Source organism: Doryrhamphus excisus, chromosome 8 (assembly GCF_030265055.1).
Source record: "Doryrhamphus excisus isolate RoL2022-K1 chromosome 8, RoL_Dexc_1.0, whole genome shotgun sequence".
Taxonomy (NCBI): domain Eukaryota; kingdom Metazoa; phylum Chordata; class Actinopteri; order Syngnathiformes; family Syngnathidae; genus Doryrhamphus; species Doryrhamphus excisus.
Genome location: NC_080473.1, coordinates 11,540,539 through 11,563,597, shown reverse-complemented (window position 1 = coordinate 11,563,597; position 23,059 = coordinate 11,540,539). Strand labels below are relative to the sequence as shown.

Below are 23,059 nucleotides of genomic sequence, written 5' to 3'. Positions count from 1 at the left end.
AATCACTATATTCCATACCTAATTCCCATCCAATCAGTTTGTCTCCCATATTGACCTCTCTGAAGAGATTTACAATCTGACCAATGGTTCTCTTTAAACCAGTCCGAAAACTCTTGATTATAATCCTCAGGGGCCAGGTTTGGTTTTTGAGCTCAGCCAGAATTCATACGTGTGAGGATTTCTCTCTTACAACAAATATTTATTGTCTTGGAAACATAACAGACATGCAAACAAAACATGTTACAATCAACTTAGTCAGGACCACAGCCTCAAAATAGCAATTGTGTATATTGTCCCATACAGTCAAGTTGAGGGTCTCCGTAGCTTATGGAACATACATACAGTAAACCCTCGTTTATCACTCGTTTATCACTGCATCAAAAACATGTTGAAAACATTCTAAATACGCCATTTAACATTATTAGACATCCCATAATCACCAACAATAATAAACATAATACTCTACTGTATTGTGAGAGAAATTATGACATCATTCCAATAAATAATATTACAAGTAGCTCCAATAACTTCCCAATTAGGCGAGATTACCCATACTGTGTTGTGTGTTGCTGGGTTAATGTGAGCAAATCAAGCGCTCCTTTGGGCTCATTAACAGTATAAACAATCATGGCATTGATCAGCCACCTTGCTGTCTGGATAAGGACTTCGAACTACAGTCGTCCCTCGTTTATAGCGGTTAATTGGTTCCAGACCTGACCGCCATAAATGAATTCCCGTAATACAGGATTCAATGTTGATAAATGAGACACAGAAAACCTTTTTATGACTTTCTAACTGTTTTTAACATTATTAGAGCTCTGCAGACATTAAATAACATCCCTATAGACACCTTTACACTCCTATTATACATTGTTTACATCATGCTGCGCAACTCTTATGCTGCAGGGACTTGAGACAGCCGCTAGCTAGCGAGCTACCATCAAATTTAATTCTTGTCAAACACTTACCACTTCCACACAAGATGGGAGGAGCACTTTTCCACTCTGTCGCGTGTCGGACATGCCATGGCTGACTTTATGACTTCATGTGATGTTAAGGTAATGTGATGTCAGGTAATGTCATTACTGCCACCTAGTGGCCAGAATGCTACATATCCCTTGTATTTCAATAAGTTTGGATTAATAATGGACCACAGTCCATCATAAAATCATTTACTAATTTTGAAAAAATGTGATAAAAATAAAAAAAAAACACAAATTTCTAGAAACATTATTACTTTTGTTACTTTTGTATTTGGTTCATGTCATAGTTGGGTAGGACAAATCTACTAGTAAATTTGATCTAATCCACCTTTGACTTTCTTACTTCCAGGTGTGCAGAAATTACAGTTAAATCGACCTTTTAAAAAAAATGTGAGCGATAAATAAGTCAAATGAAAAGCTATAAATAAGTTATCAGTTATCGTATGGGTGTCGGCCTTGAGAGGAAAAACATTATCGGTTTGCAAAAAATTTTCTAACATTACGACCCTCACATGAAAACTAACCAAAATATAAGACCTGTTAGCATGACAGTGCAGGGTCCCAACACAGAAAGCACAATAATAAACATACTGGTCAATCATATTTTTGGTAAAACACAACTTTTTTTCCCCGACTGTTCTTATCGTATTGGATCTCATTAGGTTGTGCAGAAGGAGCTCGGGAAGGTTGCATCAACGTGTGGTCGGAATACTCTACTTACATTTTATTGAAGACTTTAGTAGCATCAAGTTATGACCTGCAGATCCAATGAATTGAGCTCATTTGAGTGAAAAACGTTTGAAAACGGAGCTTCAGTGTTGACAGGCCAGCATGTCCATTTGGCTTTGAGTGGCCGCTGTCTTCAATAAGTTCTATTGATCACATATCGATCATCTATTCGCTGGTGTGGTTTTGTTCTCGGTGGTCGTATTTAAGGATTTTTTGTAACATTTGCCCAACTGGGGAATGTGTTGAGCTGGAACATGGCCACGCCCCATGTGTTAATACCAATGTTGATGGTGACGACTCCAAGCAAGTTGAGGATAAATCCAGCCTTGGCCTGAAAACAAACAATGAAGCTGAATGAGGAAAGCGCGCTGAATACTGGATTATTCCAGGTAATGTTTCTATGTGTTTCTATGAAGGATGACCACTACCATAATGGCATGATGACCACGTTGCATTAAAACCAGCTAACCAGGTTGTGGATAGTGAACATTGTTTTTATATAGCAATGTTAGCTCAGTTTACACTCGACAATTCAGGGCAGTCGGGGTACACCCTGGACTGGTGGCCAGCCAATCCCAGGGCACATATAGACAAACAACCATTCACACTCACATTCATACCTATGGACAATTTGGAGTCGCCAATTAACCTAGCATGTTTTTGGAATGTGGGAGGAAACCGGAATAACCGGAGAAAACCCACGCATGCACGGGAAGAACATGCAAACTCCACACAGAGATGGCCGAGGTTGGAACTGAACTCGGGTCTTCTCGCTGTGTGGCCTGCACGCTAACCATTCGTCCAACGTGCAGCCCTATTCAGGACAATTTGTGTATAAAAATACATAATATGATATGATCAGACGTAGGATTAATATAAGCTGCTTATCTCCAAAATTGGATTCCGGATCCTCCCACAAGAGATTGGATGGATCAATCCCAATACCGATTATCATTATTGGATCAATATTACCGTGATGATATGGATGTTTTTAAGTTCTCTTTCTTTATTTATATTATTATAAATTTATATATATTATTCTCCAATAGGTATTGGTGTCACCATCTGTATCGGTGATCCTGGCCTTGTTTTTAGCATTTGATCGTTCCACCCCTACGTTCCATGCAAAGCAGTGTGTGCTTGTCAATACACACACACAGTTAGACAATGTTGTGTAAGGTCTCACCATGTCCATGACTTTAAGGTTGCCATAGGAGAAAGCAATAGCATTAGGGGGTGTTGCTACGGGCAGCATGAAAGCCAGGGAGGTGGCGATGGCGCAGGGGAACATCACATACAGAGGATGGATCTTAATGGCTGTGGCCTGGGGAAGCGTACGGACAAGGAGTTTAATGTTAAATACTGGCTCACTAAACATGAATAAAATGTTGAGGTAAATAAAATATGAATTTATATATGAGTATTGGCTCTCACCATGGCGCCGAGTATTGGTAGAAACAGAGTGGCGGTGGCAGTGTTGCTGGAACATTCAGTGAACATGGCCACCAGCAGACACAACACAATGGAGATGGCAAAGGGGGGGATGCTCTGCAGCGGGATGAGACTCTCCCCCAACCATTTGGATAGTCCAGACACCTTTAGCCAATGAGAAGAAAACACGAGTGACTCCAAACATCCGTGGACAGAATGATTGATCTTATCCGGCTTCCATTACTTCGCTGCCGTGGGCCAAAGCGAAGCCTCCTCCCAGGAGCAAGATGATGCCCCAAGGCATCTTTTCATGGACGATATCCCAGGTGAGCAGTGGCGATGGAGCTTCATCGGGCTCCTCTATTTTAAACACAGAGATCATATAAAACATCTTAGATATGGTGATAAATATATCTAAACATGCATAGTTCATAAAAAGCCATAAAGTAGTAAAAGATCAGCTAGCATTGGAACATCACATGTGCTTGGATTTTTCTATTTTTTCTATTAACGCTCCATCTGGATTTATTCACTCATATACAGTAGAAGTCATTTCGTGTAAAGGAGCGGCGTGTACAGGTTGTCTAAACTTGACCTTGAAGATATCAGGCTACGAGTCAGGAAGGAGATCCGATAAGGGTTATTTGAAAACACGGAATCAGCTAAATGTCTTCTAACGGGCAGTAAAAGTTAGTGGCCATATCTTTATGTGTTATCATTCACTGAAGATGAGGAAAGACGATGACTGTAAAACTCCACACATCTTTCACGTGACCAAACCTGCTGGAAATGTCCCTCACCAGAATGATGAACCAGGATGAACTCATTTTACAGATTAAACACACACAAAAAAATACATATATATTACATACATTAGATAACATGGCTAGCATACCGTCATCAGATCTGCTGCCCCATCTGGGAAATTTGGAGGGGATGCAGAAGAACAGTGATGACAATAACACGGCCACGGTGCCATCTGTTACGTACCTGATGAGTAAAAAAAGGGGAGGAAATATGGCCCCATTATTAGTCTAGGCAACAAATATGCATATTGCAACAAACTTTACATATTTACATAACATATATTTGCTTTTTTCAAGCACAATAATAGCTAAATGAACTAAAATACACACTGTACAATATACAAGGCATTCAGAGGCATTGGGAATGATACGCAGGGGGCTACTGTTTGCCACCGTAACCCACGGCAAGCTGAAACGGAACTCTGAACTCTTGTCACTTCCTGTTCACCAACCACTTGTTAATAGCAACACACACACGTAGAAGTCTTAATTATGTCTTAAATGTCTTATTTACTCTTACTATCTCCGTAAAGGTGACTATAGGGGTGTTAGTTCATGTCTACAGGGCTCTAATAATGTTAAAAACTATATTTATGAGGTCATAAACAGGTTTCCTATGTTCTACCTCCAACATTTTGAAGAAATTCACATATCAGGGTCGGTCCTAAATGGCTTATTTACTCTTACTATGTCTGTAACGGTGACTATAGGGGTGTTAGTTCATGTCTACAGGGCTCTAATAATGTTAAAAACTATATTTATCAGGTCATAAACAGGTTTCCTATGTTCTACCTACAACATTTTGAAGAAATTCACATATCAGGGTCGGTCTTAAATGGCTTATGTCTGTAAAGGCGACTATAGGGGTGTTAGCCCATGTCTACATGGCTCTAATAATGTTAAAAACTATATTTATGAGGTCATAAACAGGTTTCCTATAGTCTACCTACAACATTTTGAAGAAATTCACTTATCAGGGTTGGTCTTAAATGCTTATTTACTCCTACTATGTCTGTAAAGGTGACTATGGGGGTGTTAGTCCATGTCTACCGGGCTCTAATAATGTTAAAAACTATATTTACGAGGTCATAAACAGTGTTTCTTATGTTCTACCTACAAAATTATGCAGAAATTCACTTATCAGGGTCGGTTCTGGAACCAATTAACTGTGCTAAAAGAGGGAGGGACTACCGCATTACTTTTATATCCTCTTGTTTGTGGGTTTTTTTCTTTTAATTGTGGCTCTCATCCATCGTAATGTTGTGATACAGGCAGTATTTTTTTCATATGCTAATGGGTCCAGGTTCAGACTTTGGACAGCCCTGCCTCAAAGGTTCTGTTTTTGAAGCTTGGCAGGTGGATTTTTGACCCTATAAAACGAACAAGCACTTCCACTAAGTGCTGTGAAGTATCCCATGAATACATTATTTCCAATCCTACTCACATTGTGGTTTGGTTGAAGAGAACAGTGGCCCAGCCTGGTATGAAGCCAGGCTCCCTGGTAAACCACAGAAGAACCAGCAGCGTGAAGATAACCAGCACACTGGCCTCAGCGAAGCTCATCTTGCCCAACTTTTTGTACTCATCTTTGATTACCTGGTAGGCCTCTTTGTCACCTGCACTTTTAGTTCCACATCCAAATGATTGTCTGAAGCTGGAAGAGTACGGTACGGTAACAATGAATGACTTCGGAACGGTCACACGGCTTCTGAAAGACGACGAGGTGGTGGCTTACTTCAGGCCCAAAAACATCAGCTGCAGCCAAAGCCAAGCTAATGCTAGCATGAGAATCATGTTGGGGAATGCAAAGCCAAACCAGCTGGCGAAATTGATGATGCCACCATTATCAGGATATAGTCTGTGGATGAATACAGGAAATAACAGTTGAGAGTACATAACATACATACAGATAGAATATCATAAAGGTTCTATATCTTTTGTCACTCATTTAGTGTTAGAATGTGAAACCCATATATTATACACATTCATTACACATTTTTGAATGATTGTGGCTTATAGAAAACCCAAAATGCAGTGTGTCAGAAAATTTGAATATTGTGAAAAACATGCAGTGAAATAACCCTATCATAACCGGAATATTAGCAGCCATGTAACAGCCAACAGCCATGTAAGCATCAATAACCCTTTTGGAAAAACCCCAATATGTTCATATTCTGGGCTGCATGGTGATCTAGTGGTTAGCATTCAGGCCACACAGCTACGAGACCAGAGTTCAATTCCTGTGTGGAGTTTGCATGTTTTCTCCGGGTACTCCGGTTTCCTCCCACATTCCAAAAACATGCTAGGTTAATTGGCGACTCCAAATTGTCCATAGGTATGAATGTGAGTGTGAATGGTTGTTTGTCTATATGTGCCCTGTGATTGGCTGGCCACCAGTCCAGGGTGTACCCCGCCCTCTTGCCCGAAGAAGACAGCTGGGATAGGCTCCAGCACCCCATTCGACCCTCGTGAGGATAACCGGTAGAAAATGAATGTTCCATTGGAAAGGAATCTAGGGTCTTTGACAGGAAGTATTGAATTTGAAAACATGTTGGCATGGAAACTAACCATCTAATTAATGTGGTGAAATGTCCCAGATGGTTAATTGTACGCCTTGCTGGTGTTTTTGTATACAGGAAGAAGAAGCGGAAATGACGTGCATTGCGTCTGGACGTTTTCTGTGCGTTGCTGTTTTGATCGGGATATCCCGATTGTTTCCAATTACCATGTATACAGGAATAACCCTGTATTATTCCGAATGTTTCAGAAACCGGAATATTGAGTGCAATATTGTAAACTTAAGTGTCTTATCACTTCCATGCCATGCTGGATTGATGCAGTAATTCCCCCAAAAGGAAATGAACATACTTCTCAGAATTCTGAGACGTTGCAACAAAGAGGAACACAATAAAAAGCAACAGAGGAGATATAGAGAATTTGCATATTGCATTATGCAAGCACGTACTTATCAATCTGGCCCTTCAGGATGACATTGGGTGTGGTTCCGGTGAGAGTGGCTGTGCCTCCGATGCTTGCGGCGTAACACACACTCAGACTCATGCCTTTGGTCAGGTTCATGTACCTCTGCTCCCTCTTGATTCTACGCTGGTCCATTGTCTCTGGGATACTCACACCACCCTCTGGAGGAAGACAGTGGAGAGTCAGAGGAAAAGTTCTTAAAAATAAAAAAAAATCAATGGTGGACATGCTTTCTCTTGTTACATTTAAACAGTTACAGTTAAAGAATTAATAATTCAATTCAGTAATGCTGGTGCGTTACAATGTGGAAAGTTGCATGTTTCTATGTGGCACAAACATCTGATAACAAAGTGCAAAGTATGATGATTAGAAAAAAATCCAGATCACGGACATGCTGAGCTACCAAGCTTGTTGTGTGGAGTATACTATACATTAGAAAAAAAAACTAATAGTACAAATATTGGATGATAATAATATTTTCACACATCCGTAATGCTAATAATTGAAGAAAAACAATCTCTACGGATGCCTGCCTCCAGGCCATAATTCCAAAACGAAATAAAAAACCTACTGGAAACATCGTTTTCTGCCTCATCCATGTCGACTACATCTAAAAAGACACCAAAAAAGAAGGGTATTACTGACCGATGACAAGTACTCTCGTTAGTAAACTTAGTGTGACGCTCACCCGTGTTGACGGTGCCGCCCTTTAGTTGGAGTTCCTTGCATTCATAACGAGGATGCATCTCAAATCCCTGGTTCTCCAGGCCATCCTTGGCATTGAATTCCTGAGCTCTCTCTTCGGCGTTCGCCTCAGAATCGTTGAGCTGCTGCAGCACGGCGTTGGCGATGGGCAGCATCATGGCCGTGGAGGCTGTGTTACTGATCCACATGGACAGGAAAGCCGTGGTGCCCATGAAGCCGATCATCAGGCTGGAAAAACCAATTTGTGGCTGCAGGTGAAACTGTACCGTACTTCCACTGTACTTTAGGACAACTGGTCTTACAGCGAAGGTTTCACCCCGACAAGAAGCAGAACCTGGAGGGCGATCCTTTTGTGCAGATTCCAGTGCTCCACAGCGATGGCTACCAGCAAGCCACCAATGAAGAGCATGTTGGAGTCCTTTAAGTACTGGATACAAACCTGGGTCAGAGGGAACACAGTGTTACCAAACTATGGATTCTTGGATGCAAGGGTTAGACTATTTAGAAGTAGGAATACCTCATCTGATTCCATGATCTTCATCATGGGGAAGAGAATGACTGGCAGCAGGGACGTCGCAGCCAGAGGGATGCACTCTGTACACCAGTACAGTGCCATCAAGATGATCACAAAGCCACATTTTGCCTCCTAATGATAACGATAACGATAACATCAACACTAGGGGGGCCTTGAAACAGTCACTTCACTAGACAATACATGAGATTGGGTTTACAGTACACCCTGAACTGGTCGCCAGCCAATCACAGGGCACATATAGACAAACAACCATTCACACTCACATTCATACCTATGGACAATTTGGAGTCGCTAATTAACCTAGCATGTTTTTGAAGTGTGGGAGGAAAAAACGGAGTACCCGGAAAAAAACCCACACATGCACGGGGAGAACATGCAAACTGATGGAATCGAACTCAGATCTCCTAGCTGCGTGACCTGCACGCTAACCACTAGACCACCGTGCAGCCTGATAATATATTCTAACTTACTAATTTAATTTCTACTACATCACGTTGGATTCACTCTGTGTGTATGCTAGCAGCCCTGCCTCCACCCACCGAGACAAATCGACTAAATACGACTGACAAAAGGTCTCACTCCGTTCATGTCGTTGTTTTGTGGAACATACACACCTCTGTCCTGAAACCAATCCAGAGTGAACCCTATTCCTGCCCGTATGGAGGCAAGGATGTGTGATTCATTGATTATCATCTTGTCACGTTTTAATCTTGCTAGTTCATACCACCGCTAATAAATATTACATCATTCAATACAGCAATAAAACATGACCAACACCTGATCCAGAGGATATAAACAACCACGTGGAAGAAAATCACTGAAATTACACGAGTCACATGAGGAAGCTGTCATTTGAGTGGTTAGCGCGCAGACCTCACAGCTAGGAGACCAGGGTTCAATTCCACCCTCGGCCATCTCTGTATGGAGTTTGCATGTTCTCCCCGTGCATGCGTGGGTTTTCTCCGGGTACTCCAGTTTCCTCCCACATTCCAAAAACATGCTAGGTTAATTGCCGACTTCAAATTGTCCATAGGTATGAATGCGAGTGTGAATGGTTGTTTGTCTATATGTGCCGTGTGATTGGCTGGCGACCGGTCCAGGGTGTACCCCGCGTCTCGCCCAGAGACGGCTGGGATAGGCTCCAGTACCCCCCGCGACCCTCGTGAGGAAAAGCGGTAGAAAATGAATGAAGTTTTGAGCAGCATAAAAAAATAGTATTTGTGTTCAAAGATGGCGTACTGCAGATTTACCTTACATTTATGTCAGACCTGCTGCTTGATCTGCTCAGACCATTTGGAACCAGTCATCAACTACAACCGGTTCCCTGTTATGTCTCCATTTTCCTCGACTTTGTGTAAACGCCATAATAGTTATATTACCACTGGAGGGTAAAAGATGCACCATAAGTAACATGAGCATAATGTCATACACCTAAACTTCTACGGTAGCTGTTATCTTGGGAGATAATCTTAACTGTATAATGAAGCTACCAGAAATCGTATACAGCACAATTACCACATTTCTTAGAATGTAACAATGATTGGATTTGTATTTTTATGACAACAATATATTGTATTTTAATCCAAAATGTGACAGACATCCTCTTACCGAAGTGGGGACGACAAGAGGCAGAGGCAGCAGTAGTAGAGGCGTGAGAACTATCACAATATAATTCCTATACCTCCACAAGCATGAGAGAAATCCAGCCATGATGGAGAAACGGTGCTACACATTCAAAGTATGGAACCAAGACAGTCGGCGAGAAAAAGATGAAAAATGAGTGACACCACTGTTGTATGTAAAGGATGGTATTATATGAGGTCACGGTTTAAATAGCAGTACACTTCACCCTGAGAGACATTAAAAATTAACCCCAAAAGGACAGAGGCGGGTTGCGTGTGCTTCCATGTGTTTTCAGGTGAGCAGATAAGGAGCTGTGGAGACAATAAAGTCCAGAAAACGAATCGTTATCTTGCGTCTTAGAAGTGGCCGCTGCAAAGTGTGTATAAATGCAAAAGAGGTGAGAAGATATTTTATCAGCAATACGACATCATGCACACCGAGATGACTTAAGGAAATAAAAAACCAAAATAAAGCTACTTGATAGTTATTGTTTTTTTGATAGTGACAAGTCGGAGGGAACATGTCAGGCCAAAGTACCATTAGATAGCAAGGTTGATGGCCTTGCGCATGCATGGCTGGTGTGGGTGTGACTTCCAAAAACAATGTTGTGATTCCCAGTCAATTCTGCACAAGGAAGAAATGCAGACAAACCAGATCCACTTCCTCCTTTGACACAGTCTGTGCATGCAGGTGAGAGCACAGGCAAGGCAACGATAAATGCTTTGTAATTATCTCTATAAACATTTAGCACACAATGACACTTGCCGGCTAATGACTGAGAAAGTGTAACAATGAAGCGCTGACGCAGATTTGACTCGATTGCGCACCGGTTCAAAAACCGCTTAGGGTTTAATGAACGTTCACGTCGGTGAAATACTGTACATGCTTTGCACAACAAGTGAAAACGTGTTTTATTACGTGCAAAAACCCTGAGTTTGTATTTAATTGCTGTCAAGCTCAAAGTCCCTCACAGGTACATTGTAAAATATAATCACTTGCAGAAGTACATTTCCTCAATGAAACTTGGTTATGGCAAATGAATATAAAACTATTTACTATGTGACACTTGAGAGTAGTACTTCATTGTGATTGCATACAAAACATGTGCTGGAGAGTCAAGCTGTCAAAGCGATGTTCTGTGTGAGGGAGTGAGGTTTACCAGCATACTTTCGCACTTCAGGTTGTGCAGGGGTGTCAAACGGTGGATGGATATGCCTGCCTGACAAAGGACTTACGTCATTCATTTGGACCGTCCTGCATGTTGAGAACATTTTGTGGGTGGATGGCAAGGGAACTTTACAAAAATGCATGGACTAGGACATCAGTTTCAGAGAATACATGCCCTCCGTGAAGCCATCTTCACCACCTGGAGCAACCTGCTATGGGATGTTAAGCTCCAGTTGAAATGCAACGGTGTCCCTATTAGCAATGGTTGACTAGTATGGAATATGCACTGTTTTGTAATCCCACATTTTCTTATCACTCCTTTTTCCCCCCTCAAGTGCGCTGTGCTTTTCCACTGACCTCCTAACACTTTGCAACCTGCAAGAACGGTTAGATACTGTAGATAGAACTTACTGATTGCAGGCCAGAAAACCACAGTCAAGTAAATGTAGTATTATTATCAGAAGGCAGAGGATTCTAGTATTGTGCAATTGTACACATTCAGAAACTGTTGAAGTGAAGGACAGCCAAAGAACTACGAGACTGTGTAGCAATCCAGTGACATGCACTTTTATGTACTCGCTCTGCACACAAAACCAGCAGAAGCATAACAATAGTTAATGTCTGTTCCCACTGGTAATTACGCAATCATTAACTGGCCTGGTGTGAACAGGGCGTGTAAGCGCTTCAAGTTACAAATTACTGCATTCTAAAAAGGTGCTAGGAAAACACAGCCTTTGTTAAAACTCAATGATGCCGTCGTCAAGCCATCAAGTTGTTACTATATGAGGCTTGTTGACCTTTAATTGCATACGTATATTTACAAATGCTTTACTACACTTACCTTCAAGTTTGTGTTTCCTTTAGATGACCATTTGGCATTCATATCCAACTTGGTACCATCTATAAAATAAAAGGCATGGATTAAATAAACACTAATTGCATTCAATCTGGTATTATCTTTGTTTTTGTTATGCCATTATATGATCCCCAGACAAAACATACAATTTCTTGTCAAGGATTAAGGTAAGGAAATTTCAATTAGAGTTTTTTTTACAGGTTCAACACTACTGCATACTACCACAATTATCAGCATTAGTCATACAAACCAACATACTGTCGATTAAAAAGTGATTAGCATATTATATAATGATGTATTATTGGTAATAACCGTTGTAGTATAAAAAGTCATTCCAAAAGCAAATATATATTAAGAAAATATATAAATATTAATAAAAATAAATAATAATTAATAAAAAAAAATAATTATTAATAATAATAATAAAATAAGAAATAAAAAAAATTCCCATTACCTTGTCATAGTATCAAATGTTATGGCTGACATATTGGTGTAATTCTCCCAATTGTCCAGTTGGTGTCGCCAGGCTGCCACTGACAGCTTTGCTTCCTGTTGAAGTGAGTCCAGCATTGAAGCCGTTTGAAAGATTTTCACTGACTTTTAACCATCAAAAACACAAATTGGCACCAAATAGCGTCGTCGTAATGTGTTAACAGAGCGGTTAGCAGCAAGTGAGTCGAGTTCACAGTTTTTTTTTGTGTTTACTCGTTCCGCGTCAAGTCATGTTCGAGCCGGACACCGCAGCTATCCTTCCCGGTGACGAGGACACGAATTCTGGCGTGAATGAGGATGACGCTAAGGCCTCCTTCGGCCGCACAGAGGACTCACTGACCACCGGACGAGTGGGGCCACCATTTACATGTCCGCTGCCTGTGTCCGTGGAGCCTGTTATGTTCCTGTCCGTGTTTGCTGTGGTTCTCCAGGCACCGCTGTCCACTCAGTATCTGTGGGACAGAATCAGCGAGGACCTCGGCTACAACGCCTCCAAGAGGCCGGCGTGTGGAAACAGCTCTGCTGAAACAGACCCTCTTCAGAAGGTATACTTTAAATGGTCTATTTTATGGTTTAAAACAACCTTAAGTTCCGTCAGTTGCATATTTTGAGTCGTGCTGTGGTCAGACATTAAGCTAACATGCTAACCACGTGCACCACGTGATTCCAATTAACCTTAGTGGTACACATGCGCACGTGGACATGTATTGTTTATTTGCCTTTACAAAGATAACAATTCAGTCATATACAACTATACTGTAATATTCTAAGGTGTATTTCTACCTTAATTGGCAAGAGGGGCAAAGTATAATGACTATTATATACATTAAATACAATTATTTGTGTGATACAGTGCAATTATACACCACTTCTTCTTCCAGGAAGTGGAAACCCTGACAGCACACTGGAACCTCTACATCAGTCTTGCAGGCTTCTCTGTAGGCTTGCTGGTGGTCCCACTCCTGGGTTCGTGGAGCGACTTTGCAGGTCGCAGGCCAGTCCTCATCATCCCCAACTTGGGCCTGGCTGCTCAAGTGGTGGTGTACCTGGTGGTGATGTACCTGAAGCTGCCTGTGGTGTACTTCCTGGTGGGAAGACTTCTCAGTGGACTGCTGGGTGATTTCAATGCCGTGCTGGCTGCTTGCTTTGCGTATGTGGCAGATACCAGCGATAGAAGGACCCGCACTTTCAGAGTAGCAATCTTGGAGGCTTGTATCGGACTTTCAGGGATGTTTGCCAGCATTATTGGAGGGCATTGGAGGCGGACGCAAGGGTAATTAGAATGTTATGTAAATGTTAGCATAGTTCATACACCATCTTGTTTTTTTTTACTGTTTGCAGCTACATCAACCCCTTCTGGTTGGCTTTGGCCACTAGCCTGGCATCAGCTTTGTACGCCTTCCTGTTTGTCCCTGAATCTGTTGTGAAAGACCCAAGCGTCAAGCTTCTAAGCCCTCGCCATCACAAGGCCGTGTGGTACATTTTCTCCACCGGAGGCAGTGAGGATGGCGGAAGGTTCCAGAGGTGCAAGCTGTGGCTCTATATGCTCTGCTTCTTCCTGGTGGTCACCGTGCACACGGGGAGTCGCGACCTGTTTGTTTTGTACGAGCTGAGCCCGCCGCTGTGCTGGGGGCCGACCCTCATCGGCTACGGCTCTGCTGCTCTACACCTGGCCTACCTGAGCAGCCTGCTGGGGTTGAAGGTCATGCAGTATTGCCTGGAGGACTCATGGGTGGCTGTTATTGGGCTGGCCTCCAACATCGCCGGGCTGGTGGTTGTCGTTGTAGCCAACACCACCCAACTCATGTTTGCAGGTTAGAAACCCTGAACCCAAACTTTGATATGATCTACAATTCATAGTAATGGTTTTATTTCATTTGAATATGCATCAGATTACAATTGAGTGCATCCCATAATCAATTCACAGTTCCACATGTCCAAAAGGAGTAGGAAGAAGCAAAGCTTATTAAATCCTACTCCTCCATCTGGTACTTTTACAATACAACAGTAACTGTTACATTTGTTCACTTCCTGCTTTCCTAATTTTTTTTTTTGTCACGTACCGAAGTACGAGGTGATATGACCATCCAATGACATAATGTGTACCATAGTAAGTGTCAATATAGTGATATATATAGCACATCATGACTGGTTCAAGACTCTTCATCCTTGTATTTAGCAAACATCAACTGCTTGTATTGTTTCTTGAATTGGCTCATCGTTGTGCATTGTTTGAGGGTCTTACTCAATCCATTCCATAGTTTGATTCCACATACTGAAATGCTATGGCTTTTTAACGTAGTCCTAGCATATAAGTGTTTCTAATTTAGTTCTTCCCTGAGATCATATTTCTCCTCAAATGTTGTGTTTCTACTTCGTCCATCAACAGGTTATGGTCTGCTGCTGTTCTTTGTGGCTTCTACACCTGTGCTCCGGTCCAAGCTGTCCAAGCTGGTGAGCCAGTCCGAACAAGGTTAGTCTAGTCACGTATCACGTGCTATAAATGCACAGGATCCATATGTAGAATCTATAGTCAGATTATATACCAAGTTAAATTAGCTTTGTCACTTAATTGCACTCCATATTTGTTTTGGCTGTTGGTTGTTCATGCTGAAATGTGTGCTCTCTGCCAGGTGCGCTCTTTTCCTCCGTGGCCTGTGTGGAGAGCTTGTGTTTCCTGGTGGGTAGTGGTCTTTTCAACGCTCTCTACCCGGCCACACTGCACTTCATGAAGGGCTTTGCTTTCCTGTTTGCCGCCATCATCCTCCTCATCCCTGCTGGAATAATTGGGTGAGTCTCCATTCCACGCATCAAGCAAAAAAAAAAAGAAAGTCAATTACTGTAGTTGTATATTGATAACGTATGCCACTGTCTCTCCAGGAGGCTGCAATGTTTGGAGCGGAGAGAATTAAGCGAGTCTACAGCATCCTGACAATGGCAAAGATGTTTATCTTGTGTTTATATTCAGAGCATACCGGACAGACTAGTCATCATCCACAGTTTTACTTGAAAGTGGGAAGAATCGACCATTTAGTGACTGATTTCACTAAAAACGATCATACTTGACCATCAAAAGCACAATGAAGGGAAAACTTTTAACTCCACATTTGTAAGATGTTTTTATGCTTTTATTCCTTTGATCTCTAAAAATGTGTAAGGTGCCTGAAAGTGTTACTCAGTTAATGAATTTTTATTTTTTCAATTAATACAAATGTCAATGCAATATTTAAGTAATCATATCATAGACAAGACTACTGTTATTAGTTTAAATGATAGTCATTAGTTATCAGGCTATAAAATGTGAATTCCTACTATATAACAGTACCATTTAATTTAATTGCAATATATTTACTTAGCTACATCCTTATCTTACTGTAATAAATACATAAATATGTGAATAATTGACAGCAGAACAAAGGGAAACGGTAGCAGCAGTTAGGGATTACCGAGTTACAGTTCCACCCCCTGCTGACCTCCTCAAAGCAGATGGTCCAACACTGGATAGTCCCCAAGCACACGGACAGACACAACATGACTCAGGGGTCACATCCTAGAAGTACTGTGAGCTGCCTAATCGGCGTTAAAATGCACTCGGGGAAGTGTAGGGGTTAAGCTTGTTTGGATTAATCTGCATTTTTTCCTCTATGATCTGTCAGTACTGTTTTTGTATGTGTTTTATTCATTTAATTTTTAATGTTTGACTGAGAAGTGAAGTGATGAAGGTTATGATGCCATTAAAACAAAGTTCTCAACTGAAAAGAATTGCACTTTGATAGTATTTCCTACCTGTATTTGTACTGGTAAAAGTTTTTCTTCAATAAATAATAAACGTATACGTCTGATGATACATTCTTTTCATTCTGTAGATCAATTTGATAAGCACTTTATGAAAAAAGAATGCTGAACGGTGTCTTTGCCAGGTTGTACTTCCTTTATTGAATAATAAAAGATGGCGTTTGACAAAGATTAAATCCCATACCCGCCTCTCTACATCGACATTATGTCCCTGTGCTTCCTGTTTGTATTCTCTGTTGCTACATGTATTTTAGTCCTTTAAGCTTAAATACATAGAGAATGCGTTTTCCTCCAGCTGACTAATATTTGCTTAGTACCAATACATACCGAACGCAATGGAGAATAGAGGCAAATCTTAAATATGAACCAGTAGTTTCACAGATTACATGACATTCCAAAGCCAGTGTACATGTAAATATATATACTATATATAGCAATAATTATGCCATGTAAACTTAAAAAAATGAAAAATTGTGGTATACAGTAGCATACATATGAGCATGTTAAACCTTCTACTGTTCCTGAGACACAAAAGGCGTATTCTGTACCTGATAACACATACGGAGACGACCGCTGGCCAGTTCAGTGGATTTTTGGCATCACTTGGGAGTTACTGCAACCTACCAGTAGTTTTTATTTCTTCTTCTGCTCTTTGGAGCTATCCAGTAGGTCTTGGTTTCCCTTAAGAAAGCGCAGGATCTTCTCAATTGTTGCCTCCTGATATTCATGGGACCACCTGTGTGGCACGAATAAAGGCAACATGCGTTGGTAGTTAATAGAAGTTTAAACTTCATTGACCTTCCAGGAGAGCGTACTAGAAGAGAACATCATAGAGTCTTACTTGATACCATTGAAGTTGAGAATTGATCTCATGTCCTCTGGAAGAGACACTGGATCAGGCCAAGCGAAATTGTCTGTGACAGGAACAATGTTCTTCTTCCCCGCCAAGGCCGTGACTATTTCCTGCAAGGTTCAGTCATTAAAGACACAGTGTTAAGGCACACAAGTACAGACTAAATGATAAATAATGCTACATAAATTTGACAAGATACACCAAAATGGGGCTGCACGGTGGTTGAGTGGATAGCGCGCAGACCTGAGTTCAATCCCACCCTCGGCCATCTCTGTGTGGAGTTTGCATGTTCTTCCCGTGCATGCGTGGGTTTTTTCCGGTTTCCTCCCACATTCCAAAAACATGCTAGGTTAATTAGCGACTCCAAATTGTCCATAGGTATGAATGTGAGTGTGAATGGTTGTTTGTCTATATGTGCCCTGTGATTGGCTGGCCAACAGTCCAGGGTGTACCCCGCCTCTCGCCCCAAGACAGCAACCCCTGCGACCTGAGCTTGGCTGAACAAACGATGTCTTTCCAGATAGCAATGCATGGTTGCAGACAACCGCCGTGTATCCCACTGGACATCCTCCAATTAGTTTCTATTGACTTTTTGATTGGCGTTCCACAATCTAACAAGATTCCCGGTGTGGGAATATTTCGGTTTTAAACATGATGAACACCGTCAAAAAAACACGAAGCCATCATCCAGACAGTCAATGCTGGCCACCAGTCTAGGGTGTACCCCGCCTCTCGCCCCAAGACAGCTGGGATAGGCTCCAGCACCCTCTTGAGAATAAGCGGTAGAAAATGAATGAATGAATGTATACACCAAAATGGATCATCTGACCTTATGCACCCAGTCCTTCATGACGGTGTCTCCCATGCATTTGTCCAGAGCGTTGGCAGACAGGACCAGGATGAAGTTCCGTGCACGTTGCACGCTCTGAATCAGTTTGTCCTCAAATTTCCCGGCCTCCAACTTCTCCACATCGATGAAGACGCTGAACCCTCGAACCTGCAGGTGAACCTTCAGGAGGCTTTTGGTGACAAGGAATGAAGATGAGTCATTTACATCATTCGTCTTCACCATCCTGGTGTAGTTCGGACCTTGCCAGTTGTGATCCGGTGGTGCGGCGGTAGCTGATGAAGACATCGGGCCCTGCGGGTTGGGCGTCTGTGTTGCAGGGTCTTAGCGGCTTCCGACTCACCGCCAAGATCTTGGCCCTGTGGACTCCGTTGAGTATGTAGCAGTCGTTCAGGAGCTGCTGATCCGTCAGGCTCTGGATGTTGTTGCGGTCCACGCCAGACTGGACCAGGCCGTAGGTGTACTGGCGGAAACGAGGGTCCGCTTCTGTCAACCAGTCGGCCATGTTGTGTGGGTCGCATGTGGCGTAGTTGGCGTAGGTTTTTAGCACACGTAGATCTCTTAGGAACCTGCAGGAAAGACGGTACAAAATCTAACCAAATCATTTCTATATTTGGGGGAGGGGGGGATGATACATATATATACATAGATATATACATAGATATACATACATACATATATGTATGTATGTATATATATACATATATATACACACACATATACATACATATACATATATATACATACATACATATATATACATACATACGTATATACATACATATATACACATACATATATATATATATACATGTATACATATATACATACATATATACATACATACGTACATACACACACATATATATACACATATATACATACATACGTACATACACACACATATATATACATATATACACATACACATAATATATACATACATATATACATACATACATATATATACATATATACATACATATATATATACATATACATACATATATATACATATATACATACATACATACATATATACACATACATACATACATACATATATACACATACATACATACATACATATATACACATATATATATACGTACATACATATATACATATACGTACATACATATATATACATATATATGTATATACATATATACACATACATTCATATATATATACATACGTATATACGTACATACATATATACACGTATATACATATATACATACATACATATATACACATTCAATATATATATATATATATATATATATATATATATATATATATATATATATATATATATATATATATATATATATATATATATATATTCATACATATATACATACATACATACATATATAGCTTTTGCTCGGTTCCTGTACAGGAAAGTTCCACTTACCTTTTTCGGCAGAGGCCAGCAGTCATGCCAAGGTCTGTAATCAGATCCTGCTCTGTGATGTTCAGCAGGAGGTCTCCATCCACTTGGAGCTCCTGGTTAGTGAATAAATAAATAAGTAAATATAACAAATGATGATTTAGTATTATGATGAATTAGTAGCAACTGACCTGGAAGCGATCGCAGAAGGTACTGAAGCCGACCTGCTGCAGCCAAGTCTGCACCTCGCAAGTCTTCCAGTTGGGCACACATGACAGGATACGCTTGGGTACTTCCTCTCCCATCATTCTCAACGCCCGCTTGGCCAGGGAACTCGCTGTTCCGTTACTGGAGTACATGACAATCCTCTTGAGGCTTTGCACCGCTCCAATCTCTTGGAAAATCTGGACGTAAGGATGGGAAGGTGTAAAAAAAAAAAAAAAAGGTGTTGGACGGAAGGTAGACTAGACGTCGTGTACCTTAGTGTTGCGTTGACGGGACTTGATGCTGGTTTCAACACAGAGGTAGAAGGCCGCGATGCACTTCCCCTCCAGTCTAGTGCCATCCAGCAACGGCAGGAGGTGCTGCAGGTCGGACGCCGTCTTCCCCTGCATGCAGTCGGCGCTGTCGGACAGACTGCGGGCAAAGTCATCTGGATCCAGCGATGCAATGAACGGCTCCACAAGCTCCAAGGTGCCGGATTTCACCACCTCCTTTTCAATCTCCCGATTGGCCGCTAAGACAGTAACGGCCAAGCACGCATGGAAGCGGATGAGTTCGTCCTCTTTGGAGAAGGCGAGAGGAAAGAGCCACTCGGCCGCCTGCTTCTCAATCATCCATCTCTGGCAGCGGTGGCCTCCGTACATGGCGCAGTTGGCCAAGGCCACGGCGCAGTGACGCAGCACGGTGGGGTCTGTGCCTCTGCACCAGTACAGGAGAGCATCCAGGGCGCCGTTCTTGATCAGGTGCACCGACGTCTCCTCTGTGTGTTTGAACATGTGCTCCAAGATCCCCGACACGCTGCGAGCCAGCTGGGCGTCTTCCTGTTGTCGAGTCAGGTTCAGGATGACCCCCAGCCCCAGACGGGCTACATAGTCTCTGTGGAGATAAATATTATATTTCGAGTGGTTAGCATGCAGACCTCACAGCTAGGAGACCAGGGTTCAATTCCACCCTCGGCCATCTCTGTGTGGAGTTTGCATGTTCTCCCCGTGCATGCGTGGGTTTTCTCCGGGTACTCCGATTTCCTCCCACATTCCAAAAACATGCTAGGTTAATTGGAGACTCTAAATTGTCCATAGGTATGAATGTGAGTGTGAATGGTTGTTTGTCTATATGTGCCCTGTGATTGGCTGGCCACCAGTCCAGGGTGTACCCTGCCTCTCGCCCAAAGACAGCTGGGATAGGCTCCAGCACCCCCCGCGACCCTCGTGAGGAAAAAGCGGTAGAAAATGAATGAATGAATGAATGAATGGTTAGCGCGCAGACCTCACAGCGAGGAGACCAGGGTTCAATTCCACACTCGGCCATCTCTGTGTGGAGTTTGCATGTTCTCCCAGTGCATGCGTGGATTTTCTCCGGGTACTCCGGTTTCCTCCCACATTCCAAAAACATGCTAGGTTAATTGGCGACTCCAAATTGTCCATAGGTATGAATGTGAGTGTGAATGGTTGTTTGTCTGTATGTGCCCTGTGATTGGCTGGCCACCAGTCCAGGGTGTCTCACCCGAAGACAGCTGGGATAGGCTCCAGCACCCCCCTGGCTGAACAAACAATGTCTTTCCAAATAGCAATGCATGGTTGCAGACAACCACCATGTATCCCACTGGACATCCTCCAATTAGTTTCTATTGACTTTTTCATTGGCGTTCCACAATCTAACAAGATTCCCAATGTGGGAATATTTCGGTTTTAAACAGGCTGAACACCGTCAAAAGACACGGACAGCGGAGCCATCATCCATATCAACAAAACAGAACAAAATGGTTCGCGCTCACAGACGGTGTCCCTTGCCACATTGAAAAGAAATGCAATCTTTCATTTGGGTTATATGGCAGCTGTTTCTAATAATTTGGTCGACATACTCCAGTAGGGTAGGCTCCAGCCCATGTCTCCATTCATGACACCAAACAGGATAAGCAGCATAGAAAATGATTTGTTTTCTTGTATCCGTGGTGTACATGGACAGGAAGTGCTTCTAGAGTTACACTATTTTTATTTTATATATTATTAAAATGTATATTTACATTATATATGTCACATATTGTGACATTGATGTGCATTTCCTCTTTTAAAAAGAGCCAATAAATACATAAACACTACATCCCATTAGACTTGTCAGTCAGTGGGAGGTTAATTGACATAATGAAACTGTTTATGTTTTGAAGGTTTTTGTGGGGCGTTCAAGTGCATGTTCATTAGTATTATTACTATATTTAGTCGCATTCGATGGTGCATTGGCGGGTACCTGTTCTCTGACACCAGTATCTGCTCCAGCAGCTTAGCGGACTCGTAGGTGATCTCCACGGCAGGTGTCTGTTGGAGCTGCAGCAGGAGCTCCAGGCCTCCATCCAGCCGGATCCTGTTGCAGATCTCTTCAGCCACCTGACGTCCGACGCCGGGGAGGACCCAGGCCTCCTCCACCAGCTGGAAGATCTCCGCGACTGCTCTGCGAGTCTCATTGGAATCGGACGTTCCCTTGGCGGATTTAAGTCGTTGTATGGCGGAGCGCAAGGCGGGGAGTGACGTATCCAGAACCGCTTGCACTTCGGCGTGGATCCCGGGAGACACCGGTCTTTGCTCTCCCCCAGAGCCGCTCCTGCCTCGCTGTAGCCGGCTGACGTAGTCCGGGACTGTGAGCCGGTCTGAGCTGAACATTGTGGTCCAATGCTGGTAGATCCTCCACAGGAAAAACGTCAGAGACAAGAACATCTACCGGCGGAAGCGCTGGTGGCAGGTCGTCTTTGTGTGCAAGAACATGAAATGGTTCGGTCTGTCTGTTTCCAAACAAGGCCTCAGAGTGACACCTCCCTCTTAAAGCATCATAATCACCTCTGCATCCTGCGAAGATCTTCAAATAATTACAGTATAATATGATACTTTCAACCATCCAACAGCTCCTTTTGTCTTCATGACAAACAAAAGCTGTTGTCTTAAAGTGTAAACACGACGGAATCTTTACTTTCTCATAAAACCGCACAAAATACCAAACAAAACACGCTAAGAAAAAAATAAGCTGTCACTTCATTTAGCATCCGTCCTCCAGAGAGCTGCTCCGTCCGTCTGCACCAGGGGTGGTGGATCGATACAATTATCTATAGTATCGATACCAAGAGTATAAACCTATTTTTTAAGTAATTTCGTTTATACAGGAGAGCATTGAAGGACTTGAATTATATTATTATATCATCTTTAATCATAGTAAATCTACATTATTAATAAACTAATTATTCATTGTTTGCCCTAAGTCTTTGTTTACTAATAATAAAGTAGAAGGTACTGTATTGGAGGTACTGACCATGTATTTATTTGGTATCACATCAGTGCTGAAATTTGCTGTATCGGACTACCCGTACGTGGTCTGTACTTTGCACAGCCTGAGGTTACCGGATACAAACGGACATCCTTGACAACAAGAGCGGAAGCCCCTCCTTCTCCATTTTGTAAACAACGTAGGTCCTCTGCTGGACGGGGAAGGAAATACACAATTCATTCCTATTAATGAGACTCCCAGTGTAGACATGCAAAGGCCCTCTTGAAGAACTTTATAATGATTATAATTACACTCATTGTGTTGTTTTTGCGTTTCTTACTGTCTGCTGGCTTTAATGGGCGGTCCGGAAAGGAATAATAGAAAACAATCA

At 42.2% G+C, this 23,059-nt stretch overlaps 3 protein-coding genes across 5 annotated transcripts; 1 reads left to right on the top strand and 2 right to left on the bottom strand.

Moving 5' to 3' along the window:
- Positions 1-187: 187 nt before the first annotated feature.
- LOC131134640 (solute carrier family 13 member 2-like) lies at positions 188-12,963 on the bottom strand. 3 transcript variants are annotated; one of them, XM_058080131.1, is made up of 15 exons: positions 12,269-12,963; positions 11,800-11,858; positions 10,951-11,045; positions 8,151-8,279; positions 7,936-8,072; positions 7,617-7,861; positions 7,500-7,538; positions 6,915-7,089; positions 5,685-5,807; positions 5,394-5,603; positions 4,039-4,133; positions 3,388-3,503; positions 3,147-3,308; positions 2,899-3,036; positions 188-2,043 (listed from the first exon to the last, which is right to left on the bottom strand). In XM_058080131.1, the coding sequence occupies exons 3-15, from the start codon at positions 10,954-10,956 to the stop codon at positions 1,915-1,917; spliced, it is 1,704 nt and encodes a 567-aa protein (XP_057936114.1). In that variant the 5' UTR covers positions 10,957-11,045; positions 11,800-11,858; positions 12,269-12,963; the 3' UTR covers positions 188-1,914. The 3 variants fall into 3 exon arrangements, with proteins under 3 accessions (XP_057936114.1, XP_057936112.1, XP_057936113.1); XM_058080129.1 differs by having other exon boundaries at positions 10,951-11,010; XM_058080130.1 differs by lacking the exon at positions 10,951-11,045.
- slc46a1 (solute carrier family 46 member 1) lies at positions 12,341-16,144 on the top strand. Its single transcript, XM_058080133.1, has 6 exons — positions 12,341-12,851; positions 13,188-13,579; positions 13,648-14,120; positions 14,696-14,779; positions 14,940-15,096; positions 15,187-16,144. Exons 1-6 carry the CDS (start codon positions 12,537-12,539, stop codon positions 15,236-15,238), a joined length of 1,473 nt encoding a protein of 490 aa, XP_057936116.1. The 5' UTR covers positions 12,341-12,536; the 3' UTR covers positions 15,239-16,144.
- On the bottom strand, positions 14,154-22,473 carry sarm1 (sterile alpha and TIR motif containing 1). The gene is made up of 8 exons (XM_058080128.1): positions 21,664-22,473; positions 19,677-20,295; positions 19,389-19,601; positions 19,222-19,313; positions 18,044-18,370; positions 17,784-17,973; positions 16,943-17,064; positions 14,154-16,837 (listed from the first exon to the last, which is right to left on the bottom strand). Exons 1-8 carry the CDS (start codon positions 22,125-22,127, stop codon positions 16,735-16,737), a joined length of 2,130 nt encoding a protein of 709 aa, XP_057936111.1. The 5' UTR covers positions 22,128-22,473; the 3' UTR covers positions 14,154-16,734.
- Between the last annotated feature and the right edge of the window lie 586 nt (positions 22,474-23,059).